General features: G+C 36.1%; 1 protein-coding gene across 2 annotated transcripts in view; it reads right to left on the minus strand.

The window, feature by feature from the left end:
- LOC123311294 (serine/threonine-protein kinase 26) overlaps positions 1 to 25,106 on the minus strand; it is a 59,517-nt gene that overhangs the window by 24,481 nt on the left and 9,930 nt on the right. For both annotated transcript variants that reach the window (XM_044895179.1, XM_044895178.1), the window contains exons 3-4: positions 8,548 to 8,841; positions 4,294 to 4,655 (exon numbers count right to left, since the gene is read on the minus strand). In XM_044895179.1, coding sequence (XP_044751114.1) covers positions 4,294 to 4,655; positions 8,548 to 8,841 — 656 coding nt within the window. The remainder of the gene's footprint in view (positions 1 to 4,293; positions 4,656 to 8,547; positions 8,842 to 25,106) is intronic.

Consider the following 25,106-nt stretch of genomic DNA (forward strand, 5'->3'; position numbering starts at 1 on the left):
GGTGGCTATGGAAAATCGAATTTAAGTTGGTAATTGCCCATAAGTTGAGATTTTGTGTTGAGGAATTCATGTTGATATTGTGGATAATCATTGATCTATAGACCTATTATATGTGAATCTATGCACTTACTGACGGTTATTTGAATTTTGTACAGTTATTTATGCTCTTAATTTAATCGTATGAGGCCCGTTTGCACCAATACCCCTTAAAATGAGTACCTGACTAACGTCCAGTTGCAGGAAAGTCCATTAAAATTTAATACTTCATTTCCCCTTCAAAAATGACAGTTTTAAATTTTGATAGGACATCAAATCTAATGGACTTTCCTGCAACTGGGCCTAAGTGTCGTTTAAAGTTAAGGGACGCTTAATTTTATTACCAGTTGCACGACTGTGGCTTAAAAGAATCTTAAGGGGCCCTTAAGTTTTTATATCTAGTGATATTTCTGTTTTTTTATTTTGGTGCAACTTCATCCTAATCCAATAAAGCCATTTCATTGGTTGGACGGTTGCCTATGATCGTTGTCATTTTATTAACCTAACTTTATTGTCCTGTTAGTCAGTTTCAAGTAAATTATTCAATTCAAAGATAGATTCAAAGATTATAGAGTTAACTCTATAATCTTTGATTATATTATTATCAAAGAGTAACATTTTTTTGCTGTTGAATTAGCATTAACATTGATAATAATTGTCAAATAAAAGGTACCTAAGTTTATATAAGTACAACACTTTCTTTGTGAGGTCCTGTGTGAATTTGTTTTACTAATGTTGAAGAGGAACGTGATGAAAATGTCCTTTTTCTACAAGCGTGCGCGTTCAACCTTTTTCCCGCACGCATTCCAAGTTGCAAAGAGTCACTTTCCCAAAACGTGCGGGAAAAACGCCTGCTATTTCTTTCCCGCACGCATTTGCGTGCGGGAATGGATTAGCAGGGGTTTTTCCCGCACGCAAATATTATAGAGTAAATTAAATTCTATCATGTTTCTATGCATAGAACGTCAACGATGAGAAACCCATAGTAATGACATGCAGAATTATGTCTGTCATTATTAAGATGTCTAAAACTCTGGTGTATTCACTGATTCGATTTTGTTTTTAATTTCGTGGGGATATGGGATCAGTTTCGTTTTTTCCACTGTAGGTAGCGCTGTTTAGAATTTGACAGAGCATTGTCAATTGATATTTGAAAATAATTTGAATACTTTACTACGACTTACGAATATGTTGTATTTATAAGCGATTATTGGTGTGTGAAAATGTATTAGTTTCGAGAAAGGGTGTAGAATATTCATTTATTCAACATGTCGTTCAGTAAGTTCTGTTTACTGTATGGACAATCAAGAACTATTATAGCTAAGAATTCGGTGTTGTTGGAATTTGAGGCAGAACCAAATCAGATGAACGAACATTCGGGACGAATATAGCTAAGTTTTATGGCAACTTCAGCAATATTTCAAAGAAACTGTATTGGAAATACGTAATGTAAATTGTGAGCATGTATTGAGAATCAAAAATACATATCTCTATTCGAGTCTGTTCTTTAAATATTCTTCCTGAGTAGATGTACTGAAAATTCCATTTCCGTCAACTGAATTTATTTGACCAATCAACTGTGTTTTATTAAAATCAAATTGAATTACCCTCCTCATGAATACAATTTGTCAAACAGTAATTACCTTGAAGAAGAATAGTGAATACTCCTTCAAACCCTTATTCGATAGTGTTGAAATATTGACAGATTTGTTTTTACAACGAAAATTAAACTGTAAATCACAAATATTCCTTAACAGCTGACAAAATGGGCCAGTTCATATTTTGAACTCGTTGATCGATGTTCGATATCAACGCAAAACAAAATAAAACGAGAGAGTATCATTCTACTTCCTCTGGTAGAACAAGGATAGAACGAAGCAAATGACAAGGTGGCACCGCCACGAAACTGATCCCATATCCCCGATTTTCTGAAATGTTGATGCTTGCAAATAGTGACAAGTGCATACACCAGTATTTTAGACATCTTAGTCATTATATATGAATTAATCAAATGAGATATGATCTGTTTCGTGAAATGGATATATTTATATATTTCAAGTGCTTGTAGAAAAAATATTGTTCCTAACTCTTGCGTAAAGTGTCTTGCCCGCACTCAACTGCTTACCCGAACTCTGCTTCGCATCGTTCGGGCAACGGCAGTTTCGTGCGGGCAAGCATCACTTTCCGCACTTGATAGGAAAATAACTATATTGTCCTTGTACGAATACGGTGAATGATTGCCAAGCAATTGGTAGTAATTTACGAAGGACACTCAACTTCTCAACAGAAGAAAATAGTTTGTTGCTAATTATAATGATTTGTGACACCAAATTGAAAGTTAAAAAACACTGATGGCATTACAATAAAGGCAAAAAAAGGCTTGGTATTCAGTAATGAATTCATTCAATTTTCAAAATCCATCAAAAATGGGATGTTCTGCAGCCAGTTCAACAAATTATTTCAGGTTAGAATCCCGCCCTTAAATACCTAAGTGGTCAGTACAGGAGCGCTTAAATTTAAGGCTAGCTTTAGCCATGTAAATGTCACTTAACAGTTGGTGCAACGTAATTTAAGTTAAGGGTTCATTTTAAGGGACACTTAACACTAAGTGCGTTTGGTGGAAACGGGTCTGAATTGGAAACATAATTGTGTTAATTTTGAATGCTGATTAATATGCTGCAAATCTGAATATTTCTTATTTCCATATACTTTTCTAGGTTATATTAATATATTCCAGTTCTGTGATTGAAAGTACAGAAATCTTTAAATATCTTTTGTGACCAGATATTAAGCTTCGCCTAGTCTACTACTAGGATGTCAATCATTCTTGAATGGACTATATATGTTATTTTCAATTTAGTCCACTCATAATCTATACTATAATGTTTTTGAAAGAATCCATTATTTGTTATTCGAAAGTCAGTGTGAAAGGTAATACGCAGATAGCTAGCTATGTCTTTATTTTCATTACGACGCCGACGCGACGTTTTCAACAACACACTAAACTGAAAATAATAAACTCCAACTGAACAACCGGGTGTCAATATGGTCAACACAGTGAACTCTACAAGAACTGTAAGGACCTCTAGTCCGGAAGGTGGCGTCACTTTTGAACTAGTGATCGATCTTCATACGAATTTTTTAGCATGAGTAGTTCTACACTTGTACATATGAGGTCCGCGAGTCAGTCAGTTCAATAGCGGTGGGTGTGGACGTGGGAGGCGGTGAAACTAACCGGAAAAATCTCAAAAAAAAAGTGATTGATCTCCACGTGAAACTTTGTAACAATGTAAATTATTCATGCTTATGAGTGAAAATGGGCGTCAGTCACGTTCCCGATGGTGGAAACATCGTCAGTCAAAGGGCAGTGACTAGATTTTTTTGGCGCGCTTCATCTTATGCAGTTCGACTGACGCATATTTCACTGGCATCGTGCCGGCTGACGATTATTTATCGAGTGTACATAACAATTACTTGTTTATACAGGGTGTTTCATCATAAACTGGACAAACATATATAGTGGGTAAATGACACCGGGAGAATCACTTTTGCCTTATGACTTATACCCCGTTTTCGACGCATAAGCGAGATTTAGGGTGTTCAACGTCGTATTTAAGCAATATTCTGATGAGTGTGCTCAGTTATATATAAACCTCAAAGTAACGGTTTCTGGTCACATCGGAGTATTTTTGAGTGCTCAATTCAGAAAAGATGAAGAACTCCGACAAAAAAAAAATTCAAAATGGTGAAAAACCTTCAATGTTCGTAATTTTTGTCGATTCCCAAATTGAATTACATTTTCTGAAAGAACACAATTTTCGAACAGTTTCTGTGAAGAAACTTTTTCAGAAATGAAACACAACTTTTTTTTACATGTCTACAGCGGCAAAAAAAATCACCTGAAATTGTTGAAATGTTTCCCGATTTTACTTCCTTTTATACCCTATACGAATATGGAAACAGAATCGAAAAATATCAAACCGTTTCTTTACTGCAGGAACCTCTAACATAATAAAAAAATAAAACTGATTGGGGTTTAAGGCCCAAAATTTTTAAATTGAGCTGGCGAAAAATTCCATTTTTATGAAAGTGCATTCGAAGAATGAAATCTTATTCGACGATAGCGAAAAAATCGTTAATTTTGCAGGATTTCTAGATTTCCGCCATTTTCAATTTTTGATGAATTCTACAATTCTAAATTATATATCATAATATCATATACATATATCAATAAAAAAAAGCTTTAAAAATACTTACGAATCTGAACTCTCTGAGTCTGGTTCGCTTTCTTCATTCCTGGTACACTTCCATTTTTTATATCTATCTATAAGATCAATCAGGTACGAATTTTTCTTTGCTTTCCTAATGAACGGGTATTTTAGCAATTCCTTAGCTGTAGGCCTATTCTCAGGATCTTTGTTTAGACATGCTTCAACAAAATCTTTGAACATTTTTGAATAACTGCCTGTTAATTGAGGTGGGTTATTTTTCGGAATGAGGAATAAGACACGCATTGGATGCATTTCTGAGTTTGGAGGTTCTCCTTTCGCCAATTCAATGGCCGTAATGCCCAAACTCCAAATATCCGCTTTGGAGTCATATGCAGATTGTTTTATAACCTGCAATGAATTGCTCAATTTAAAAACTTCTGTTCTTATCCACCACTCTTAGCAACTGTTAGTATCAGTCGATTCAAAGAAGTTAGGTGAAATTATTCAGTTTTCCTATTTTGCAATTACTAAAATGGGGATCTGGTTTCTTTTGTGCAATTAATTATTTAAATAAGAGACAAGGAAAACTTTTATGGAATAAACTAGCTCAAAGTGAGGCCTCGCAAGCGAGACGCGCAATATTTCGTTAAAAAATGTTAGTAAAGATATAATTACAGTAATTCAAGAAAATGAACAACAGAAAATCAAAAAACCTAATTTCATAAAATTGAAGGGAAATGAAACAGAAAAGTAACAATAATAAATAATCAACAACAATGATCAACATTAAAATATTAATATGTAAGCATGTAACGAAAAACTGAATACAACTTCCAATAGGCAATACTGCTTCTGACGAAAATGATGTATTTTTTATGAAATATCTTTGAAACGTCACAATTTGGAATAACCATTTCAACCGTTTCCCAAAAAAAATTATTTTAAGCACTTAAAAATGAAAAATTAAAATGAGTATTCTAAGTTTAAAGCGTTTTGTGAGAATTGCACAAGCTGGCAACATCGACTGAAATATGCCTGGATAATAAAGGACAACAAATGCATCATCTTGATGAGATAGACAAAGATGGCTGTCTATGAAGTCTGCGACGAACGAGGAAGGTCGTAAAATTTTATGGGATTTTTATGGCCGGTTGCAGTTGAAGCTCCCCAGTAAGCACGCGCCTGTAGATCAACAGCTGTTATTTTATAAACAAGCTGATCGGACATTGTTCTTTTCATTGTCTTGTATGCGCTGTTGCCAAATAGTAAACTCCGCACAAAGCGATTTAAATTTTAAAACCCCATATTTGAAGGATGATTTTGAATAGTTTTCGCGCTGAATTTGAAGAAAGCATGAAACAAACTCATAATTGTTCAGTTTAAACTTGAATATGCAGTGATAACCCAAATTGAGGAGAATTCCCCATTATCGAAAAATTCTCACTCATCATACATTTCGAAAGCACAGTATTTTTCCTTATTCTGCAAAATTAGTCAAACTTTGAATATCTGTATAACAAAAACGGCTAGTCCAAAATTCATGCGTCTAATATCATTGGAAGCAAAATTTGATGCTTCACAACTTCAATATCAATAAATTTTAAAATTTTGAGTCCCACTCGACATATAATTGAAAAACCGTGAAAACACTCCATTAGGCTAGCTGCACATTGAAGGCAGTGTAGCCTAGCACAGCACAGCGGAGTACTTATGTACATAGGAAAACTATTCCTGTGCTCTACCTGAACAATCCCCGCATATTCAGAGTAGCGTAGCCTAGCAAAGCATAGGGAAAGTACCATGGAACTATAGAGGAATGCGCACATATATACTGTTATATAGTATATATATAGTTAGTTTCTGTGCCCTTAATTAGTTCCTTACAAAAATGTGGATCCAGCCGATCAGATGAACCTACTTTTTGATTCGAAATCAAATTCAGAAAATGGAAATATTTTGTTAATAGGTTTGTCCAAATTTTTGCTAATCTCCTCCCAGATTACATCTTTGTGCTTTGTACGCATGTACTTAGTGGTTGTTACTCGTATCGTAAATTCCATTTTCATAAAATTTAACGGTTACATTTAAAACAACGTGGTCACTCTGCAGAAGAAACTGTGCGAACTCCACAACCGACGCAGGGTAGACACAGTATTCTTTTACTATGTCGCGTAGGCCTCTGCTCTGCTACGTCCAATATGCGGCGTTCTATTTAATTGCATTTTTTACAAAATCTTCTACTAGGCTAGGCTCTGCTGTACTGTGCTGAACTGCCCTCAATGTGCGGTTAGCCTTAGGGCAGGGCCGTCGCTATAGGGGGGGGGAGCGTCCCCCCTCCCGGAACACATTCGAAAGGGCGCCAAATAGGCCGCGCAGGCGCGAAATCATAACAAACTGCGTGCCCCGCCATCTAGTCGATTCATGGGAACTACAGTGGCGGCATTGTGAAGTCTCGTTGTCAGAGCGGTCAGCGGTGTGAACACATGAGTTTAACCATTTAAAAGCATTTTATCGTATTATGGATCCCTGCCAAAAAAAGCTCAAACCGTCTGGAGCGGAATTCAGAAAAAGGGCGCAGAAAAGGAAAATTGAGACGGAAAAAGCCGCAAATGTGATGGATACATGAATAAAATAAACATAACATAAAATTGAAAACTCTTTGAAACTCAGAAATTTGTCTAGAACACGCTGGGTTGCTAGAGCCGAAAGCATAAAGGCCGTCAATATTTCCTACGAAGAGATAGTTCAACTCCTCCAAGAAATTGCCGAAAATACTGACTTTGACAGCACCTCTAGAACAAAAAGTTCAGGATTGAGAAAGAAAATTTTGAATTTTGACTTCATTGTAACCCTTTATTTCATGAAAAATGTGATGTTCAAACTAAAAAATTTAATTGAATCTATCGAGACTCCCGAAATAAATGTGATCGATTGCAATTATATATCAAAATTACACATTCAAATTTTGAAAACAATGAATGAAAATAGCTCATCTATCGATGATTTGATCGGCAGCGCAAAGCAGTTTGCTGAAAAATTCGACATCAATGTTGAAGAAGACTTTAAAAAATTTCATCGGCGTCGATGAGGACCCCAAAAATTCGATAGCAGAAATGCAAATGCGACAATTTTAGGTTTATATACATTTTATAGAAAAGAGTTCAAACAAGTATTAGACACGCTCATTAATAATTTATCATTGAACGTGATGTCAGTAATAGAAACGTTAGATCCAATATTTAAAGTTTTCCATTTTCCGCTGAAATCACAAAATTTGAAACTGGAGTACTTAGAAGCATTGATCAATATGATTCCGCCAAAGCTAGATAGGCCAGTCCCACAAGCATTACTTACCGAACTCATGATTTTATTTTCTGATTGCGAATCATGTAAATCATTAACTGAAGTAGCTGGTGTATTGGCAACGAAATATAAAATGTTAAAACTGGCCGATTACATTTTAAGATTTGTCGTAACCGCTGGTTATGGTACCAGTACTAACGAGAGAACGTTTAGTCAACTTAAGTTAGTAAAAAATGTTCTCAGAACAACAATGTCTGATCAGCGTCTGAACGATTTGCTTCTACTGAAATGCGAAAAAAAAAATCGCAGCAACTCTTTCTCTTGAGTCAATAGTGACTTCTTGGAGCCTATTAAAAGAACGAAGAATTTAAGTGTGATTTGAATAGCAATATTTATGAGAATATTTTCTTGTTTCGTAGATTAGTTTAATTAATCACAGATTTATTATTACACTTGTTACTTAAAATATTTGTAAGGTATTTTCATTTATACTCATGTTCATTTATAATTAACTCTTTAAAAAACTGTAGGTACATATTTGTATTACATATCATAATACACCTTTTCCATATTCTTGTTTTTTTCGATATCCTGTGAATTTTTTTTAAAGAGGGGCGCCAAAATTCGAATTCCCCCCCCCTCAGAAAAGCTCTTCGCTACGGCCCTGCCTTAGGGTGCACAGTTTAGAAACTGCTTATTTCTCGGAGTGCAATGCATCACCTTCTATGTAATTGGTTAACGAAAAGATTTAGTATTATATTAACTTTAGGTAATATTTTTATATTATTATATATTTATATTTTTGTTTTATTTCTGCCGATTAATTCCAGGGAGAAGTGAAGTCGGATATTTCACCAAATTTAATTACGTTATAATCTGTAGTAAAGGTTGAGGACATACTTGGACTAATTATCCAGAAACATAAAATTACCTTGATGACTGTAACGAGTTCATGATGTGAATAAATATGAGTTTACATTAGAAACATGGAAATTACCTCTGGAGCCATCCAAAAGGGTGTCCCCACAAAAGTGTTCCTTTTACTTGTTGTATTGGTTAACTGACCTGCAACTCCAAAATCTGCCAATTTGACGTCACCCATTTCGCTCAGCAGAACATTCGCCGCTTTTATGTCCCTATGAAGTTTACGCTCACTGTGAAGATAATCTAGTCCTTTCAGCACTTCTCGAAGAATAATAGCGATATGCATTTCTTCGAAGTTACCTGCCTTCATCAAGTCAAGTGCCGATCCACCGCCGAGATATTCCATTATAATCCATAGCTTGGTTCCCTGAATATAAATACCATATTGAATATGAATTTTCAAAAAAATAATATAAGTACATACGCCCAGATATAGTGACTAGTGAATTAGATATATGTATATACTCCAATCACTTTCATTTTAGCACTCGGTTGGCCATGGAAATTTGACACATTTCACTCTGTATAGGGAACTCTAACGAAAATCAAAATCAGCTAAGCGTTCGTTGCTGAGGGACATACAAGCTTTTCCCTTCATTGATTCGCATACTGTTTTGGTCGAGTATTGTGATTTGTGCATGTTTTTGTTCTTTCCGACGTTAGATTAGAGTGATAAGACCATAACTTTCTCAGAAATGCCTCTTTATAGTGATAATAAAAAGCTTTGTGTGCCCCACGTTAACGGACAATCAGCTGATTTTGACAAATCGTCAACCCTACAGTACGGAAATGTGGGGTTATAATGCTTGTCAAAACATTTTAGGGTCTCAAATCAGCGCTATGTTGTCCGCTCTACGTAAAAGACTCAGTAATTTATATACGGGTGTCCGGGGAGTAACTGTACATACTCATACCAGAGATAGAGTTGGACTAGCTGGTTACGGATTGACTATACAAAATTAATTTCTGGATTTCCCTAGAAAGCTACAGAGGGATTTTCCAACTTCATGGAAATTCTTAGACCATCATAAAATCCAAACTTATTGACGGATATTATTGAAACTTAGGAGGTTCTTGACACATGCTAAGGTTGAGTTAGAAAGATATCAATTATTCCATTATTCCAGGGCCGGACTCATTAATCTTCATTTAAAGTGTTCAGGGTAAAAAAAACACTTTGTATCTCGAATTACAAATAATTGATTCCCTTTTTAGAAAGAAGCTAAATTATGCTTCAATTTTTGGTACCGCTCAAAGCTGTCACATCATCAATTATTTTTTTATGAATTTCTTAATTTGGATAAAGTTCAAAAACTGCAATTTATTCATCTGAACAGGACTTGGTCATCTTGTGCAGGTCGAAAATAAATAATAAATTTTCTTAAAAAAGTCACTGAAGGTGAAGAAGACTATAATAATTTGTTGATATATGTACTGGGTGGCCCCCACCGACGCGAATTTCACTTTGAGGGAGTAAATGATGGTATTTAAAAAAAAAAAATGGTGATGTGTATAGGTTATACAGAAGCATATTTCAAGATTATTCTTATGTATACCGGGTGTTCGACAACAATGAATAGACCAAAGTTGCACTTCTTCCAGTCAAGAGAACAGCTGATGAACAGAATAATCAGCTGTTGCGATATTTGAAGAAATAATGGCGATATGATTCGGAAGGCTGTCTCCAATTTGAAAATTTGGCAAGAGAAATGTATACAAGCTATTGGTTTCCATTTCGAACCACTTTTCAAATATCGTTGACTCAACAATTCATTTGTTCCTATTTTTATTAGGTACTCTTTACTGTATTTTAGTTTTTTTCATTTGTTATTGTTTCGTTATTGAAGTGCTTATTAAAGCTCTGAACTTTTTTGTAAATTTTCTACTGATACTTTCGCATTTTATATTCAAACATGAGATTTTCAGTTCTCTTCATGGTGAAACATTCAATTTTTCGAACTTTATCCAAATTCAAAAATTCATAAAAAAAAATTATTATTGATGTGACAACTTTGAATGATACCAATAATTGAAGCATAATTCAGCTTCTTCCTAAAAAACGAATCAATTATTCGTAATTCGAAATACAATGTATTTTTTTACCCTGAAAACTTTAAATGAATATTAATGAGTCTGGCCCTGGAATAATGAAAAAATTGATATCTTTCTGACTTGACCTTAGCATGTGTCAATAACCTCCCAAGTTTAAATAATATCCGTCAATAATTTTGGATTTTATGATGGTCTAAGTATTTCCATGAAGTTGGAGAACCACCCTGTAGCTTTCTAGGGAAATCCCTAAATTAATTTTTCATAGTCAATCCGTAACCAGCTATTCCAACTCTATCTCTGGTAAGAGTATGTACAGTTATTCCCCGGACACCCTGTATATTTATATTTCATCACAATGTCAAATCCCTTCGGAAAATATGAAGTCGAAAATATGTGACGAACATAATTGACGTTTACACAAACTGATACCAAATCTATACTTCATTCAAATTTATTTTAGCAGTCGGTTGGCCATGAAATAATTTTCTCAAGTTTTTGTAACTAGAACGAAGTTAGGTTGGCACTCATGAAATGTCGTTAATGTCATAACGCCGTTGCCACAACTAATATCAGTTCTTATTACGAAAATTCGAAAATGCCGAAAGTGATTGAAAAAAGAGACAGGGTTTGAGGAAGTGCTATTTAGAATTTAGGTCCGCTCATTCAAACAGTTATACCCTGATATTCTGAAATCCACAATACGTCAGTCGATAGCGAACATATTCAATGTAAGAGAATTTATATAATGTTTCATCTGAATCTAAACGACTTATATTTCAGCTGAATATTTCCACAATCAGAAAGATTGTGAATGAAGAGTATGACAAAGAATTTCCTTCTATTGGCAGACCCGAAAAAGTGGTGGCATTTGGGAATTTTATGTTTGAGTGAATAAATGCGAAAAGTTTACTACAGGATTTTCGATAAATGTCATCGTAGAATAAGTTTCCGAAAATTGATTTTTCTATTTTTCATTTGACTTGTCCTATACGATGTAAATGTCTTAAGGTACTAATAAATACCTAATTATTATAATTACATCAATGTATTAAGATGAATAGCCACAAATACGCGCAAGTTGCCCTGTTACTTGTTTATTCATGTGAAATTTTTGTTCAACGGTGAAGTTGCATCTTAACTTGAAACTTCCTTCAACTCCTTTTCAGTGGCGGCTCGTGATCTAGTTCACTAGGGGGCTACTTTTAGAATAATAATAAAAATATGAAATTTTAAAACCAGTTTTCCGCAAAATTTTATGCAATTTATAATTCTTTTTGAAACATACCTGTTCTTATCTACTTGCTCGTTGTGCTTAATAATATTATTCCGATATTCTAATTGAGCAGCGATATTAGTCGTAACCAGAAAAGCTAATTCTGTAGAACAATTTACATGCTTGGCAGATAGCTCATGCTTCTTAATTTTTTCATTAAGGTGCTTCAAATCTCTAAATCCTGCCCTTGCCCATACGTTATCAATTGTTATACACTTGTCTTGAGAATCGTCTTGCTTAAGAAGTTTTTGGAGTTTTATCTGCCTGGGTTAAATTTAAATCGGGAGTCGGTCTACCCAGCAGTTTAATACGGCTTTTTTCCGCCAGCGAAAGCCTCGCGAAATCAGTTTTTAAAATATTTTGAACACTATTGTCCGCCGTGATTTCAAAACGTAAACAAATACGAACGCACACTAGGTTGTCTATACGCTAGCCGGCAGCGGCTAGAATGAAGCGGATAGGGGCGACTTTTATCGTAGCCCTTTTACTCCTTAAAACAACCGACACGAAGAGTTGCGGCTGGAGCCGAATGACTGTCCGAATGCAAGAATTCGGGGATATACGATTCATCGCCCATACAGGGACGAACTGCTAGATTATGATTGAAATAAACAAAACTGCAGGAGTCGCATGAAAGTTTTACGTTAATAAATTATATAAATAACCGTGGAAAGTAATATTTTCATTGAAAATCGTATGGAAAGGTAAATAGCATAAAAGGATTGATTTCTTGTGATTTCTTGTATGGGGGGCTGTAGCCCTATAGCCCTCACAGACCAGCCGCCACTGCTCCTTTTACTTATATTGAAGCAAGATGATTTTTGTTGAAGAATATAACATTCTTGTAATTATCTGTTAATTCCTTCGAGTGATACCCATTCCCAACCACTGCATCATATGCATTTCATCTTCGGGTTAATATTTTTGAAATCTACAAATGATGTAAGCCAAAGAAGATAAAGAACATTAACTCTCCTCAAGCTAGTGCATATTATGACATTATACTGATCTCTTGTATTTTCCATGCAAATAACTGGATTTGGTATGTCTTCAATCAGTTTGTATAAACTTCAATTATGTTCGTCACATATTTTCCGAAGAGATACGACATTGTGATAAAATACGTAATAACAGAAACTTTTACGTAGAACGGGCAACATAGCGTTGATTTAAAACCCAAAAATGTTTTGACAAGCTTCATAACCCTACATTTTCGTACCATACAGAGTGAAATGTGTCAAATTTCCATGGCCAACCGACTGCTAAAATAAAGTTGAATGAAGTATAGTTATTTGCATGGAAAATACAAGAGATCAGTTTTTAAATATATTTATTTTTGCTGTGGAAGAAAATTGTCTAAAGATGGAATACGTTGCACAGTGACGGCTCGTGCCCATAAGGTGTAGGTCGGCCAGACCCAGCATATGCAGGGAAATATCCTGGAATGAAATTATTATCTATTTTTTCAACTAATAACTGGAAATGAAAACGTGGAATCCCACAATGATCTTTGTTTTTCTAAAATTAAATATTGATACATTTTTTGTCAATTGAGTTGAATGGCTAAAGGGTTGAAGAAAAATATTCAATTTTATTTTCCAAAAATAAGTCCAATTAAAACTCAATTGATATGTTTTTCAGCATCTTGATGTTAAGTTATTGATAGAGAAACTAAATTGACAGAAAGAAGAGGTAATTGAAAATCGATTGGTGGGTTTCCGCGTCTTCATTTCGAGTGCATAGTCAACCCCGAGACGTTGAAGCAGGTAGATGTGTTGAATGATACCAGTGCGATACGTCATCTCTCGTGTTGTAAAAGAGAAAGTCGAAGTGAAAGTGTACACTAGCGATGCAGTGCGATACGTCATCTCTCGTGTTGTAAAAGAGAAAGTCGAAGTGAAAGTTGACACTAGCGAAGCTACGGAATTTTTGATTCCGTCTACGAAACTTCCGAAGTTTTTTGTAAGTTCTATAAGTGTATGCGTTATAGAGCGGAAATTCGTTCAAATTCAGTGTGTTCAGTGTAGAGTCCAGATCACCTCCAAGATCGCTGGTTCCACGGATATCACTGGTGAGTCGATTTATTTTTCTCATAGTATAGAAAATATATAACTTAGCCATTTTTCTTTTGTCTTGAAAAATTTTATTTCCAATTTCTTTGAGTAGCAAAGTAATTATTAATTAGATTCTAAAATGTCTGACCATTCGGACTGCGATTCCGTAATGGAAGAAGACGCGCCAGAAATCGCTAATGTCGTGTCCGAACACGATATTTTGAGAGAGGAGAACGCAAGTTTGAAAGCGAGGGTGAATGAGTTAGATAGATGCGTATCTAGCTTAGTTGCTGAGATTAAAAATCTCAGGGAGAGGCTCGAGTTGCAGGAGGGAAATAAGGAAAGTTACTCCAAAGCACTCAAGAAGAACATTATTTTGAAAAATGTCCAAGAAGTGAACTTACCGGTTCAAAAACAGAAGATGGAGGTGGTCAAAACCCCTCAAACCAAAATTTCCCCACCCGCCAAAAGAGTGAGAAAGGATAGCTCCTCGTCAAATGAAGATACAAACAAGAAAAGAGTCTTGGAAACCCCAGACCAAGAGAAAACCACTCCAGTGGAGAGAAAAGAAAAAATCCCCCCTGTGACCCTGAGAGGTACGTCCGAATGGACTTCAATTTCGAACGCGTTAATGCGAAACGGTATTAAATACCAAAGAGCGACGACAGTAAAGGACGGTATAAGAATCGTCCCACAAAGCGCCGATGATCATAGAAGGATGACGGACTTCCTTCATAAAATAAATAGGGAGTTTTACACTCTTCAACGGGAGGAAGAAAAGAAAATATACGCGGTAGTGAGATACCTACCGCTGGATGCAGATATCCCGACGATCCTTGACGACCTCAAGGATCAAGGGATCGTCGATGCTGAGGTCATAAGGATGACCTCAAATAAAACAAAACAGCCGATGCCCTTATTGCTGGTTAAAACCCAGAATAAGGATATCTTCGAGGTGAAAAGGCTCTACAACATGAACTGTGTTGTTGAACCTAAGAGAAGGACGATTGGGCCTGGACAATGTTACCGCTGTCAGCGATATGGACATGCCCAAAGTAAGTGCACTTTTCCATGGAGGTGCGTGAAATGCTCCGGTAATCACAGCTCCAAGGAGTGTACGCTTACCAGGGAGAACGAGGAGCGAAATGCCTCTTGTGTTCTCTGCGGAGAGCAAGGACATCCAGCCAGCTACAAGGGATGTAGCGAATGGAAATTGGTCACTAAAAAGACCAAGAGATCGCCAAGATCGAACCAGACCAGCTCGAGGCCAACACAAAATACACCGAGGCCATCCCAAAACTCTTCGGAAGTGAAGAAACCCCAGGAAACTGCAACCAAAGCAGTCAAAGAGACGAAGAAACCAGAGAAAAAGACGGAAAAGGCAAAAACCGTCAAAAAAGCCGAAACCAGAAAAGGAATTTCTGGAATCACTGAGGAACTGGATAAGTTCACGAAAAACCTCCTCAGCACGATGATGCAGAATCTGGAGAAAGAGATTGAAAAGAAGATGCAGCAAATTATTAAGAATATTTAATGGCTGATACGACGATAAAGAACAATCTCATAATCGTCTCTTGGAACGTCGAAGGATTGAGAGCCCGCAGACCAGAATTCGAAGAACTGATTGAAGAGAAGAAACCGGATGTCATAGCTCTCCAAGAAACGAGACTTAACCCCAACGTTCGGATAACATTTCCCAATTACGATATCTACAGAAATGATAGACCTAACAGCACAGGTGGCGTTGCTATACTGGCTAGAAGGAATATGGATCACCATTTCGACCAAATATTCAATGGTCAAGAAGTAGAAGCAATATCGATTATTGTGAATACCAATCGAGGACAAGTGAAGATTATTTCGACTTATAAATCACAGGATAAGGACATGCTGGAAGAGGATCTAAAAATGCTACTAGTAGGAAGACACCCGAAAATCATAATTGGTGATCTTAACTGCAAATCGCAGGAATGGAACAGTAGGGTGGAAAATACCAATGGGAGAAGACTGAAGATTTATGCTGAAAAACTTAATGCAGTTGTGATAGGACCTGATATACCGACCTACATACCAAGAGTAAATGGACTACCCGATGTACTGGACATTGTCGTAATGAAAGACATCACTGAAGAAATCAGCATTGATACAATAGAAGACGGAACTTCAGACCACAATCCCATAGAATTCATAGTGGGACATGGCCCAAGAAACGAAGAAGAGACACAAACCAAGGATCGCACAGACTGGGAGAAATATAAGAATTTACTTCAGGAGAAAATCACGGAAATTCCCCAAATAAACACCCGGGATGAATTAGATGAAGCAGTTGAAAAATTGGAAAATCAAATAAAAGAAGCCTATGAAGAAAGCACCAAGAGAATAAGGAAACCAATTCCGAAACATTCACATGGAGATACGCCAAGGGATATAAAGGAACTTATAAAAAAGAACAGAAGACTCAGGAAAATCTACAGAACAACAAAAAGAGAAGAAGACAAGAAGAAACTGAATAAGCATAGTCAGATATTGAAAAATGCTTTAACAGAACTGCGTAATAACAGATGGCACCAGAGATTAAGGGAACTGAATACAATAGATCACTCGGCTTGGAAAATGCAAAAACGCTTACGACGAGAACAGACAGTTATACCTCCACTGCATGGAGCAAACGGAATGGTTTATACGAGACTTGAAAAAGCCGAAGCACTTGCCGACACAATTGAGAGAGAAGCCAGAATAAATTACAGAAATGATGATGACAATGAAGATCTAGAAGAAGAAGTGGAGGCAAACGAAGAACTGATGATGAAACCACCGGAAACCGAAATCATTCCAAAACCGGCTTCACCAACAGAAATCAAAGAGATAATAATGAAACTGAAAAACCGGAAAGCACCGGGAGAAGATAGGATAACGAATTATATGTTGAAGAAATTGCCTAGAAAAGGAATAGCAGCCTTGACGAATATAACAAACGGAGTGATGAGGACCGAATACTACCCAAAGAGATGGAAAACTGCAGAAATGATAGTTTTCAACAAGCCTGGAAAGGAACGGAAATTTCCTCAAAATTATAGACCAATCAGCCTATTATCAGCACTAGGAAAAGTCGTCGAGAGGGTTATCGCCAAAAGGCTGAATGAGGAAACAGAAATGTTGAAGATAATTCCACCCGAACAATTTGGATTTCGACGAGAACACTCGACTGAACTCCAATTACTACGGCTCATAGAATACGTCACCGAAGGAATGCAGACCAAACAGGCCACAGGATTAGTTCTGATGGATATCGAGAGAGCTTTTGATAGAGTATGGCACGAAGGCCTAATCTACAAGATGAAAAAAGCAGGATATTCGACCAAGCTATGCAAGATTATAAGGAACTATCTGAGGAATAGAAACTTTTATGTGAAAATAGATGGAGCAACCTCTCAAATCAGACAATTAGAAGCGGGAGTGCCTCAAGGATCGGTACTTGGACCTCTGCTTTATGTAATATACGTCTATGATATCCCGAAGAATACTAGAAATATGCTCACATTGTACGCAGATGACACAGGAATAGCGTTCAGACATCGACGCCCAGAGATCATACACCGGAGACTGCAGGAAGCCATAGATGAATTACTCAAATGGTGCATCAAATGGAAAATCCAAATCAATGGAAGAAAGACTCAAGCAATATTACTGCAAAAGAGAAGATTGAGGATGGAAGAAAACCTTGAAGTTGATGGAGAAGAGGTTGAATGGAAAAATGAAGCAACATACCTAGGAGTGACGCTTGACAGAGGACTTACATGGAAAAACCACATCAAATGTGCAGTTGATAAAACAAAAGCCGCAATGAGTAAACTTTATCCACTCATAGGCAGAAGAAGTCATATGAATAAGAACATCAAGTTGACGATGATTAAAACAATTGCGCGACCACAACTCACATATGGATCGGCGGCATGGGGCTTCGCAGCCAAGACCCACATCAAGAAAATACAGGCCACTGAGAATAAACTCCTTAGAATGGCGATGGACGTACCCTGGTTTGTTAGGAACAAACAAATCTACAAGGACTTGGAATGGGAACCAGTTACAGAATTTATGAAGAGAAAGGCGGAAAGGATATTCGACAAAGCCAAACAACATCCAAATGAGGAACTACGAAGATTAGTCGACTACGATCCAACGGAAGAAGCTAGAAGGTCAAGAACCTACTACCGAAGACCCAAAGATCAGGTAAGGATTTAAATGTAACCAAAGAAGAGCTTAACCTATAAAAGCTATAGGCAGCATACAAATATCAACACGACTATGATCGTGTGAGAGTCCAGAAACCATAAGAGTCAACTGGTTAATAGGCAAAATGCCCGGAACCTATGAAGAAGCAGTTAAGGGTTTTTAGTGGGTCTCGAGCTCGGAGAGTGAGAATCCCCACACTGTTCCCCCTCAGGAGAGGGTGTGTTCGTCTGTTTGCAGATTTTCCCCCTGCTACACCAAAAAAAAAAAAAAAAAAAAAAATTTCGAGTGCATGATTAATATTTAAGAAATATCAATTTTATTCCAGACTTATGCCCCACCCTGTTGATATACAACCGCACTGTATAAAAGTTTCGTTTTCAATGCGATACATAGGCTTGTTTTAGGAGAAAGGATGTGCCACACTTGTTTGTTTTTGCCAAGCTTTTGAATAATAGTTTTATTCTTCTTCGGGGTCTCTCTGTGAATACCGATAAAAATTTCATTACAACACAGAACATCAACGTCAATACGAATCACAATTTTAAGTTCACTGAAACACATCTACAATTTTGATTTGGAGTGATAATGTACATATTATTTTTCCTTCCTTTATTTCACCATTCCTCCTTCCACTGTCACATGATCTTGCGATAAGATGAAAAGTTTGTTCCGATTTGCTACTACCCCAATTATTCAATAATCCAAGAAATTTAGAATCCAGTCAGATTATCAAAATTCACGAAATGAATTGAAGAAAACTCATCATCATCATTGCTGTATCCCGTTACCGGGAATAAATCTACTATGACACTGACCTAATTCAATTCATAATATGTATATGGAACAGCGATGCGGATGCGATTCCAATATCCCCACTCCGAGGCTCGACTGACCGATCTTAAGCGTATTCAAGAAGCTTTGAAATCACCGTCCTCTTATAAATTCCCTATGAATTACGAATTTTTATGGTCAAAAAAAATCAGTAAACTACTTTTATACGGTACTAATATCCTTTTTCTAAAATAGACATAATTTTCAAAAATTAACTATTCACTTATCATTAAAAAAATCAAACTATAATTTTATAATTAGCGATATATTATATTTTCATTGACCTAACCCTTAAACGGTACGAATACGCTCTTTTCTAAAATAGACATAATATTTAATGATTAACTATTCATTTTATAATATAATATCTTGGAACAGACAATGAGGAAATCTGGAAATATGAAAAGTAAACGCCCAAACCATAGCAAGGTAGGCCCAACTCGTGCTGGCCGACCGTGTTAAGGGCACGAGCCGTCACTGCCACTTGGGTATTTTATGTACCACGTTTTTTACAACAAAAATTGTTTTTAGGCCTATGTTGTTTACACCTATATAATAAAATTTCTGAAAAACAGAACCTTAATGAATGAGGTATTTCAATTCAAACTGACAAAAACTCCCTGTAAATAGTTTCTTATTACAGTCAAAACCGAATATAACGACACCGTTTACAACGACGAATCGGTTATAACGTCTATATGCAAGGATCCCGACCGAATCCCTCTATAAATAATTTACCGTTTATAACGACATCGGATAAAGCGACGGAAAGTCATCAGAATTCCTCGAAATTCATCGGCTATAACGACCAACCATCATACTTTCTTATTAAATCCATCATCATTTTGAACCTTATTCTAATGAATAATAGGTATGTATCACTTCACTCCATCTCCACAGTCCACACCACGCATGCTCTACTGCTCTATGCAGGTCAGTTGATGTTTTGCGACAAGATCGGACTGATTTAGTGCGCATCACGAGAGCCATCGTAGAACTCGTTGAATTGATTTTGACTCAAGGTTTATGAGTCGCGAGATGTCGCAAAAAAAGAGAAAAGCTTTTAATACTGAAGAAAAATTACATTATATGGAGATTAGAAAATGGTGAGCAGAATGGGAATATTGCTAAGAAATGTGGCGTCTCACACTCTACAATACCAACGATTTGGAAGAATAAAAATAAAATAAAAGCTCTATTTGAAAACAATTCAGTGAAACTTGAACGATCCAATAGGTGGTCCGATCCTGCAGCAGTTATTATTTATTACTTTCAAAAACCAGTTCAATTCTGATGTTAATCATAAAGGAAATGAAACTCAAAATGCAAAATGCTTTCGAGACTAAGCTAAAAAATAATCAAACCAAAATTACCGATTATTTGGAAAAATAATTATGTATGTATATTGTTTGTTTTTCGAAATAATTCTTCGTTTTGACTTCTGTTCTTTTATTCGGAAAATGGTCCGTATAGAAAATACCGGTTCAAAATAAATGTTCATTGAAATGAAGAAATACTGCTTAAAACGACTACCGGATATAGCGTCCATATTTTTCAGTCCCTTCAATGTCGTTATAACCGGTTTTGACTGTATAATTATTCAGGGTGAATCTGAATACATTGTTGACTCAGAATTATTTAATCTTTGGTGGCATTTCTTCTATTTTCAATGAATTATTGATATGTGGTTAAACATCTTTTAGAAAAGGATTGAAATAATTTAGAAATTCTCAATAGTATTGTTCCTTCAATGAATCCAACAGCACGGAGGATTTAGGAGGCTCCTCTACGCACGCTCCAGTCGTTCGTTTAGTGCACTGACTAGACTTTTTGTGACTATATATAGTCATATATATTTAAGCTAAGGTATACCAAATACTTATGCAAAACTGAAGAAATATGTCGTAGTCAGCACAGAACTAGCAGATTCAACTTCCCCCAGAGTGATTATCCAGAATATTCCTTTATAACTCCGAAATGACAGGGGCAACTTTTATGCTAATGACGTTGAAAGTTTCAATTTCAGTAATTTGCGAATTCATACTCTACATAAATTTTTCATACGTGGAAGCCCGTTCAAATTCATACCTCCAGGGATAAATTCTATGTCAAAACAGACAACAACTTCTGCGAAGAATATTGGAATGAACATGAAAAATTTCAGTATCTAACATGTCATCATTGACCAAAGAAGTTAAAACAAGAGTTAATTAAAATTACGGGGCATTAAGATGCATAATAAAACTTAAAACTTAATATACTTGAAAACATATACCTACTAAATGTATCATATGAAACTTGTTCAAAATCTTAGAGGGGACAAATATATATCTATTAAAGGTCAAGATTCATTCATTCATCGGATTCCATCTGCTGTATTCGGGAGGAATAACCCCCCACTCCTTTCAACTTATTGACAATTACAACTGAAACTTCTGTATTGAAAATTAATGAGAAAAATCTTCCAATTTATTACTTCAGAACTGTTTTTTTTCCTCAACTGTTGTTTTCTTGGATTTCTCAAACATAAGTATTATAATCGAATCATTTTGGCGCTATTGGTTAACCGTGCACAAAAGTGAAATGAAACAACATCAAAAGAAAAACAAAAAAGTCTATGTACAGTTCAATAACTCTTCTGAACCGTATGGCTCTAAATCGAGAAGATATTCATTTTTGCATGACCGAGCGTGAAACTGTGAACAACATTCCGCCCGTTCCTAAAATTGTTTGAATCTGAGGTAGATATTTTTCTTTTCTCGTTTGAATTTCCATAGTTCGAAGATTTGGTGGTTCAACTTGTGAAGTTCCGGATCGTTTTTATTTTTTGAAACTAATAGTTCGAAAGAAATCGTTAATAATGTCGATATGTAAACATTGTAATCAGTTGGCGACAACTCGGAAATCGGCTAGTGTCATATGCGGGGGATGCCATGAATATTTCCATGTGAATGGAATTTGCTGCGATATTGCAAAAAATCAGGTGTCGGTATTGAAGAACATGCCCGGTACAATGTGGAGGTGTATTGAGTGCAGAGATAACACATCGGATCAAACCGACTGCACAGCTGTCCCAAAATTTACTGCCGATTCCCGCGGTTCCTCTACTCCTCGGAGATATCCAGCTGATGTTGATGTGAGAACTGTTCGTGAGGATGATTTGGATACGATGGGCCGGTTGGTTGATGAGATCCAGAGACTTCGCGATTCCGTCAACTTCTGCTCAGACAAGGTGAGCGACTTCGAGATTAAGCTCAATGGTTTCAGCGAGATGGTTGCCAAAGTTAACAAGTTAGAGAAGGAGAATGAATCTTTAAAGAAACAGGTATCTGTTCTTAATAGAAGAATAGGTCTAATTGAACAACAAAGTCGTTCGAATAACTTAGAAATTCAAAATATTCCTGAAAAAACTAAAGAAAATCTTCATGATGTTATACTTAGGCCCGGTACTTTCACGTGCGAATAAATAAATTTATTCGATAAATAAGTCTTATTCTTAGGATAAGTAAAAATGCAGTCTTTTCACTTTCAGATAGTGTTATTCATCGAATAAAGCTGTCATTGAAACTTGTTAATAAGATTTTATTTGTCATAGATCGAATGTCGGTACGTCATTATTGGTTGAATTTTTAAGATTCTGGATGTATGGTTATTTTTTGTGTGATTTTCACGGAATATTTGATTTGTAGTTGGAATTATGACAATTTCTACAATGCGATCTCTTATTTTACATTAATCAGTGAAAAGTAGTAAACCGTGTTTTCACAGAATTGTTATTCGTCAAATAATTTCATCTGAAAGCACCGAAATAAGGTATCCTTCAGATAGGAAATTATTTGACGGATAGTTATTGACAGTGAATAAAATTTATTCGAAGGTGAAAGTACCGGGCCTCAAAGTTGCTTCTCATATTAATACCGACCTCAATATGTCAATGATCGACTCTATTTCGAGAGTTCAATCTAAACTTACGAACAAGCCTAAAAATATTGTTGTCAGATTTGTCTCTAAGTCGAATCGTGATAACTTTTTGGCTGCATACAAGGCCAAAAAGCAAAGTGATGGCGGGCATTCAGGAATCTCCGTTAAGGATATCGCTGATAAGATTTACATAAATGAACACCTGACCATGGAAAATAAAATATTGTTCAAAGAAGTACGTTCTGCTGCGAAAGAGAGGTCCTATAAGTATGTATGGGTTCAGAATGGTAATATCATGTTACGAAAGGATGATACATCAAGGATAATCCACGTTCATCACGACTTTGATTTGTCCAGGCTTTAGACTCGTTTAAGTTCTTTTTTTTTTTTTTAATTCTATTTAACTATTATGGATTTGAACATTTATTACCAAAATGTCCGTGGTCTTCGAACTAAACTCAAGGATTTTAAACTTAATGTACATGCTAATAGTCACGATATCATTTTTATAACTGAGTCCTGGCTTCATTCTGGTATATTAGATTCGGAAATTGTTGATCTGAGTGAATATTCAATTTTTCGGCGCGACAGAGGTTCAACTTCTAGTGAAAAGCTTGAGGGTGGAGGTGTATTCATCGCAGTAAAAAACTATCTTCAGCCCTCACCTGCTCGGGGTTTTCAGAGTGACGCTGAAGATGTGTGGGCTCAGATCTCTCTTGGAAATCAAAAAATCTTATTATGTTGTGTTTACCTTCCACCAGGTAATAAAGAATCTGCCTTATATTTTACTTCGAAACTTGAATCTCTACAGAAAAAGTTCGAAGGTTGCTCACTTCTAATTGCTGGCGACTTCAATTGTTCTTCGGTGTCTTGGATCCCTGGCGATGCTGACGATTGTTTGGAGGCTGCAAATGTTGAGCCTAAATATCAGGGTCTTATCGACATGTTTTCATTTTTAGAGTTACAGCAATTTAACACTATTAGAAATTTCAAGGATAAGATTTTGGATTTAGTGTTTTGTAATAGGACTCTGATACGCAGCGTTTCACATTGTTGCAGTCCATTGACGCCGGAGGACGGTTTTCACCCGTCACTTGAGTTCTTCGTCCGCACTGCTCATCATTCGAGAGATTTGAGAGGTAATAAGAGTGATTGCTATAATTTCAAGAGAGCAGATTACGATCTGATTAATTCAAAAATTGATAACATTAATTGGAATGTGGTACTGAATAGTGATGACGTTAACACTAATGTTGATGTCTTTTATAAACGTCTTCAAGATGTACTTAACGAAGGTGTCCCTAAAGTAAAAGTTCGCAAAAAATATTCAAGCTTTTTCAGTCACAGGACAATTAAGCTGTTGAAACGTAAGCAAAAGCTTCATAATAAATGGAAGGTGTATAAAGACCAGCGGCATTACATTGAATTTAAAAGGTTGAGAAAACTCTGTAAGATTCATATTAAAGAAGATTTTCATGAATACGTTAACAAAATACAATCTGAAATCGTTGTTAACCCTAAGAAGCTCTTTTCGTTCATTACCACTAAAGAAAAAAATGTTAGTTTTCCCAGCGCTATGACTTTGAACGGCGAAATCTCTAATGGAGGTCATGAATCATGTGAGCTTTTTGCGAAATATTTCAAAAGTGTTTACGTTGAACCATCTTCTAGCTCACAGGTATCATCGAAATTAACTCAGAGTTCACATTGTTCTCGAAATTTTTGTGGTCTTCAGTTCTCTGTAGACGAGGTTGAACAGGCTCTGAGAAAACTAAATAAAAATAAGGGAGCTGGACCCGACGGCATTCCCTCATACTTTGTCTTTTTTTGTTCTTCTTCGTTAAAGTATCCACTAACTTTAATTTTTAATCAGTCTTTACGAAGTGGTGTGTTTCCTGACAGATGGAAGGAGTCATGTATTGTTCCCATATTTAAAAGTGGGGACAGAAGTAACGTAATGAATTATAGACCGATAAGCAAATTGTGTATTTTTGAAAAAGTGTTTGAGCAGCTTATTTATACTTCACTTTCATATTTAGTTGGTGACCAAATAATCCAGGCATGGATTTCTGAAGGGGTGATCGGTTGAGACCAATCTTGTTGATTTTGCTGAGTTTCTCCATGATTCCTTGGACCTTCGCATTCAAGTCGATGCCATATATACTGACTTCAGTAAGGCATTTGATAAAATTAGTATTGAACGGCTCGTATCGGCTCTTGCTGGTGTCGGTGTGTGTGGTGTCGTGTTGCGATGGTTCAAATCCTATC

This window comes from Coccinella septempunctata, chromosome 4, assembly GCF_907165205.1.
Source record: "Coccinella septempunctata chromosome 4, icCocSept1.1, whole genome shotgun sequence".
Taxonomy (NCBI): Eukaryota; Metazoa; Arthropoda; class Insecta; order Coleoptera; family Coccinellidae; genus Coccinella; species Coccinella septempunctata.